This window comes from Papaver somniferum, chromosome 11 (genome assembly GCF_003573695.1).
Source record: "Papaver somniferum cultivar HN1 chromosome 11, ASM357369v1, whole genome shotgun sequence".
Taxonomy (NCBI): Eukaryota; Viridiplantae; Streptophyta; class Magnoliopsida; order Ranunculales; family Papaveraceae; genus Papaver; species Papaver somniferum.
The window spans coordinates 57628677-57634676 of record NC_039368.1 but is presented as its reverse complement, the minus strand read 5'-3'; the positions used below and the strand labels follow the sequence as shown (position 1 = coordinate 57634676).

Genomic DNA, 6000 nt, shown 5'->3' with positions numbered 1-6000 from the left:
TCAGATGATTTCACTCAGATCCAGATGACTCGGATCCAGACGATTCAAATGAATCGTCAGGAGTAAACAAACATCGTGCTAGTAAGAAATGTTCCTCACAAGTCAGGTATATGACTAGGATGTATGAGCGGTGGCAGATAAGAACGGCAAAACAGATAGTTCGACTCCCACAAATGATGTACGAGCCGAGTCAGATGGGATTCGTATCTTTATTCAGATCCAAACAAACAAGGACGGGCAGTCAAGCCGACAAACAAAATGTTACCGACTTGCCTTCTAAGAAAATGACCACATTACCATCCAGTAGTGTTGTTCCCTTGGAAATTTTCTGTATGAAATCGACGGACACCTGCACATAGCTGTAAGAAAAAAAATGGCAACGGAGGAAGAAGCATCACCAGTACCAGCAGTAGCAGAAGCAGAAGAAACTCAATCATACATTCCTCCTCCTCCTTCTCCTCCTCCATCTTCATCTTTCCCGGAAGTCGAATCACCAACTGTAACTACAGAAGAAGGAGAAAGGGGAGGGCAGCTATTAGCGGAAGAAGAAAAAGGGGTAGGATGGCAGACTTATTACAACAGCGCAGGAGATTTGAAGAGAACCGTTTACGAATCTACAGATTCAGCTCTTCGTTCTGCTCGTTCTCTCAAACAAAATTCTTCAACTCATCTCCGCACATTGCAGGTCTCTTTTTACTATTAAAATTCTAGGGTTTTTAACTGCGAGACATAAATATAATTCCTTCATTTATCTGTCTAGGTGGATTTATTATTGTATATTATTGGTTTTAAATTTTTTGGTTAGGTCTTAAATTTAATTTTGGGTAGAGATCAAACTTTTGTCCAAGGGTAACATATAAACTTTTGATAGTAGTCCCAGATGAACTTAGAAGAGTGCCACTATGTGATAGAGGTTGGAATACCCACCAATTTCCAGTTATCCCATGTCTAAAAATTTAGGTCACAATCATACCCTCAGTGACATAGTAAACTTATTTATTGGTTTCACTGATGGCAAGTCTTGATATGAGGTTATATTGCTTCTATTTACAGGATTTCTTACCACAGCTAAAATCTCAATTTCTTTCTTATGAAGATGCTTTCTTCACAAAATTCAAAGGTGGGATGTTGCTTACCTCGCTGAATGAGTTTTTTCTTCTCTTTCTTTAACACCAACTACATACTCCCTCCGTTTCGGAAAGAGATACTAGCCTATTTTGCTTTTGCAGAAACAGAGGTGGTATTAACTTCTGATTACATATTAGTACTCTCTGTTAAATCTCTGCTACCACTGGACATAACCCATACATTTCAAGTTTTCTTCTTGATAGCTGGGGCACATGTTGACGAGTACCTTAAACACCATATCATGAGTTTAAGTGTTCCCTGGAGGGACCTATTTTGTCTTTTCCCTTCGAGTTCTCCATCTGAATGATGGTTTTAGAAAAGTGCACATGCTGAATGAGGCCCAAAAGTTGAGAAGTATATCAACTTTAAGGTGCAGAGACCCTATGTATTCAATAATTTTGACCCATCGTAGAACCATTTGTCAACATTAATGGTGGAATTTAACAAAAAATCTGTTCGTAAAATGACCTTTTACAATGGCTTGATCGATAATTCAAGTGCAAGTTCTTACATTCAGAGTTCCGACTTTCACTTAATCATGTAGATGAGTTGATGAGTGCAAAAGAGAATCCAGCTGTGGGTTCTGGAGTAGCTGTTGCAGCAGGTCTCTTACTTCTGCGAGGTGAGTATCATATTTTCTTAAACTAAGACTTCGGATTGCTTTCTACTACATCAATACAACTCTTACAGTATATCTTTCAAAAGCATATGATTGTATATGTTCCTACACAAAATTTGAGAATGCATGTCTGTGTTCTTCGACTTGTGACACGATGAAGAATTTCATGTCACAGCAAGTAATTAGGTATCTCTGCAGTGTGGTTGAGCTTGTCTAGTCTTTATTCATCTTTCCATGTATGGTTACGAACTATACATACCTCACTTATTGTCACTTAAGATATAGTATGCTTTATGCATTACAGATTAGTTATTGATCATCCTCAGTCCTATCTGTATGCTTTATTTCTCTATCTTGGAAATCACTTTTTTACTCTGTCAGTATCATCATACATGATACCACACCACATTGCATCCTTGTGTTAATATGAACATGTTTTCTTTTCTGTCAAGTATTTAACTTCACAAGGCCGCGTCCAGTTTGTTGGTGTGTACTTGTATGTTATGTGGGCTCATATACCTGATTCTTGTTCTGCAGGCCCGAGGAGGTTTTTGTTTCGAAATACTTTGGGACGCTTTAGGAGTGAGGAGGTAAGAAACTTATCTGAAGTAGCGTGTGAAGTTGCATCCTTATTTTTGGGTATCTGCGGAAAACAAATATTTGATTTTGTACTTCTTGGATCTGTAATCTGAGTGTCAAAATATAGTAATGACAATTAGGAAGTGTGTATGCAAGTTACCTGGATGATGTTATGTAGGTTTATGAGGCAAACCGCCACTTCATAATACCATATTCTTGATATGAACCTGTTAAAATCTTGGATTTTTTTTGGACATTGGAAACTGGAAGCTCCAATAGGCAAACTGTTATTGTCATCATCATACTGTAATAAATCATTTAGAAACTTTAAGATCAAACAGTCTTATTGAGAATTTTTGTCACGAAATTCCCAAACATGGACGACCAACTAAAATTAGCCTGTGTTATGCTGTCGCAATGGCAAGATAGCAAGCAAGCCTTAAGAAACAGGCTATCTGTTTAAAAACAAAAAGGTCTGTGTGCCATTTTAGTTTCCATTCACCTTGCCTTTACATGTATAGAAGTCATATGTTATCAAACTAGTATTGAGGACTTCTATGCTTCTAATCTTTTCCCAGTATAATTATCTAATGAAAGCCACAAATTTCTGGCAGGCGCTATACGTTAAAGCCGAGAAAAATGTGAAGGAACTAAACCTTTCTGTTGATATAATGAAACGAGAGAGTGCGAAACTGCTTGAAAGATCTGCCCTCGCTGAAAAGGATATGAAACGTGGCCGCAATGAGCTCGTGTAAGTACCGTCATTTGCTCATAATATTGTCTGTAGTAGTTTACATGTGTACGTTTTGATAAAGATGAACTGTTATTCTTTTGCATATTCCGCATACACATGAAGCTGATGTTTTGTTTGTGTGAATATTGTCAGGAATGCTGGAAGCGACATTCAAAGGCTTGCTAAGTCAGTTTATAAGATTGAATCTCAAGCTACTGGTATGTTTGGTTAAAGGTTACGTAACCTTTTGATCAGTTTTGACCTTTGAGTTCTAAGGGAATAAAAGAAAACAACTCTATTTTTTGATAATAGGCTCTCTTTTTGTTTGGGGATGAATTAACTTTGTTGAGCTTGTTCAAAGCTTTATTAGTTTGAGAAACGCACCTTGACACCAACTGTTAAATTGATTTTCTAGATTTGATGGATGGGCTGCGACAAATCCCAGGGAGAGAGGCTTTAAAACTCCGAGCAGAAGTAAGTTTGTCTTCAAGACTGTTTATCTTTATCCTGACTAGTTTTTGTTGGCACAAACTAACTTGTTTGCTCTTACATATTCACTTTCTAGGTTGGCACTATGGCAGCCCTTATACAACAGCAGAGGTCTGCTTTGGACAAAAAGATTTTGAAGATTTCCGAATTAGGGGTTTCAGTATGGACAATATGTAAGGTCAGATCATTAACAATATAGGTTTTTGTGTCCCCTCGGTCACCAATATCCAACCACAGATGTAATAAAAACAACATACACTTGAGAAGGGGTCTGCTTTATTATTTTCCTTTATCCTCTTGGTGATGTATAAGTTGTCACATTGGTTTCTTTTTGTTTTCAACATTTTTAATGAATGCTTTGAGAGAGAGAAGTGAGCAAATAGAAAGGATGTGTCTGAACATTCCATCAAATATTAAGTTGATATATTAACAAAACTTTTTTCAACTTGTGTTGTTAAAATTTTGTTTTCATTATACAAAAAAATCCTCGCGTTTTTAGGGGCCACTCGAAAGGATTTAGGGGCCAACAATAAAACAAAAAAGGTCATCCAAAAGGAAAATGTAGCCAGCCCTTATCTCGCGTAATTCGTAATGGCGAAATTACCCTTATATATTCGGAGGATATGATAACATTGTTATCCTCCGATTGCAATCGGAAGCCAAAATATTTCCCAGACTTCCGATTGTAGTCGGTGCGGTATTCCAAAATATTTCCCAGACTTCCGATTGTAGTCGGTGCAGTATTAGAATGATTTGTGTTTCATTTTTTCCATTTCTTTTTCATTTTTGAGTTGTTAGAGTTATAGAGAAGAAGGTGAAGGAAAAAAAGAGAAAACCCATTTTATCACTACAAAAATGGATGGATATGAAAAAGAAGGTGAGAATCATGACGAAGAACAAAATGTTGAGGGTTCACGACCGTTTAGAGAAGACGATTTGGGGTATATGTTGAATGATCCAAACTTTTGTGGAGAGGAAAACATAGACGACCCTTTCATGGAAGAAAATGGAGAATCCCCCGATATTGAAGCTAACGATGCATGTAAAACACAGGTATTGTGTTAAGAAACTCAAATACTCGATTTGCATGCGTTTGTGTGCTTTTGTAAACAAGAAAAACCGATTATTGCATGCATTGAATGCCATGAACTACCCAGATTCGGTAGATAATTTGTAGAATAAACCTACGAATATAACACACTGAGTACCAAATATGTATATTCGGTAGTTCCAAGATACTAGTTTACTGTCGAAGATGAGAAAAAACCCCAAACTGGTTTTCCAAAAATATCTACATTCGGTAGTTATGTAGAGTTATTTACCCCCGAATGGCCCCAAAAACGAATTCCTCAGAAAATTTCAAAACTCAGTATTCTTATCCTTTACAATCGGTAATAGTTTAACATTCTTTGACTTCCGAATATAACAGTGGCCTCGAAATAAAATTTCCGAAAACTTGAAAATCGGATGTTTATCGATTAAAGTTGTCTTCCGGTTATTTATATTCGGCTGGTTTACTATATATTTTAGCTTCCGATTATATCATTTTTTGCACTCAGTAAACTGTGTACATTCATTTGCATAAATCGGTTGTTTTGGGTAACCGATAGGATTCCGAATATATAGTATTCGGAAGTTTGACTTATTTAATAACCTCCGATTATTGTATAATAATTTGTTGCTTTCATATGCAGGCCGTTGAAGAGTTTGTTGATGACTTCTATTTGAGGCCCGACACTTCCCTATACTATGCAAACGATTTGGTATACTCGTTACTACTTTTTTCTTTTTTTCAAAATTTATATGTTAAATGGTTATGCTTATTAGATTTGTTTTGTTTTATGCACGTTTAGACATTTGGAAGTAAGAAGGAGGCAAAGGAATGGCTTATGAACAAGGCAAAAGATAACATGTGCGTGGTAGTTCAAAATAATCATGTTAGTGACACTCGATTTGAAATGATTTGTGAGCGAGGTGGGACGCGAAAGAGTCATGAGGGAAAGAATAGTAAGTGCATACGGAAGACGAATAGGAAATGCCGAAGCAATACCAAGAAGATAGGATGCCCATTTAAGATTGTCTTCTATAAGCCCGATGGTATTAAAGGTAAAGAGTATAAAATGTATAAAGTTGATAACGGTTGTCACAACCATGATGATCCGTTGGATTTAATTGGACATGTAATGGTTGCCAAGTTAAAACCACATCAAATGCAGACGGTGAGGTCTATGCGGATCCAAAAAGCGAGTGCGATCTTAAGTAAAATAAAGGCGGACGATCTCGACAACTTGTCTTCTTTGTCTACAATTAAGTCGGCCCTAGCTACGATCAAAAGGAATGATTGGGATGGTAGAACGGTCATGCAACAATCGGAGTGGTTAGCGGAGTTACACGGCTACACCTTGAGAAGGGAAGAAAAGGATGGTATAGTGGTTCGTATTTTCTTGGCACA

General features: G+C 37.1%; 1 protein-coding gene across 1 annotated transcript; it reads left to right on the top strand.

Annotated features, from left to right (window-relative positions):
• Positions 1–291: 291 nt before the first annotated feature.
• LOC113320580 (RGS1-HXK1-interacting protein 1-like) lies at positions 292–3993 on the top strand. The gene is made up of 8 exons (XM_026568485.1): positions 292–685; positions 1054–1120; positions 1673–1750; positions 2285–2337; positions 2941–3077; positions 3213–3277; positions 3475–3533; positions 3625–3993. Exons 1-8 carry the CDS (start codon positions 374–376, stop codon positions 3745–3747), a joined length of 894 nt encoding a protein of 297 aa, XP_026424270.1. The 5' UTR covers positions 292–373; the 3' UTR covers positions 3748–3993.
• Positions 3994–6000: the final 2007 nt, after the last annotated feature.

Coding starts and splice junctions, on each gene's coding strand:
- LOC113320580 (XM_026568485.1), top strand. CDS start 374: ATGGCAACGGAGGAAGAAGCATCACCAGTACCAGCAGTAGCAGAAGCA. Junction 686..1,053: donor CTCATCTCCGCACATTGCAG/GTCTCTTTTTAC, acceptor TTCTATTTACAG/GATTTCTTACCACAGCTAAA. Junction 3,278..3,474: donor GATTGAATCTCAAGCTACTG/GTATGTTTGGTT, acceptor TTGATTTTCTAG/ATTTGATGGATGGGCTGCGA.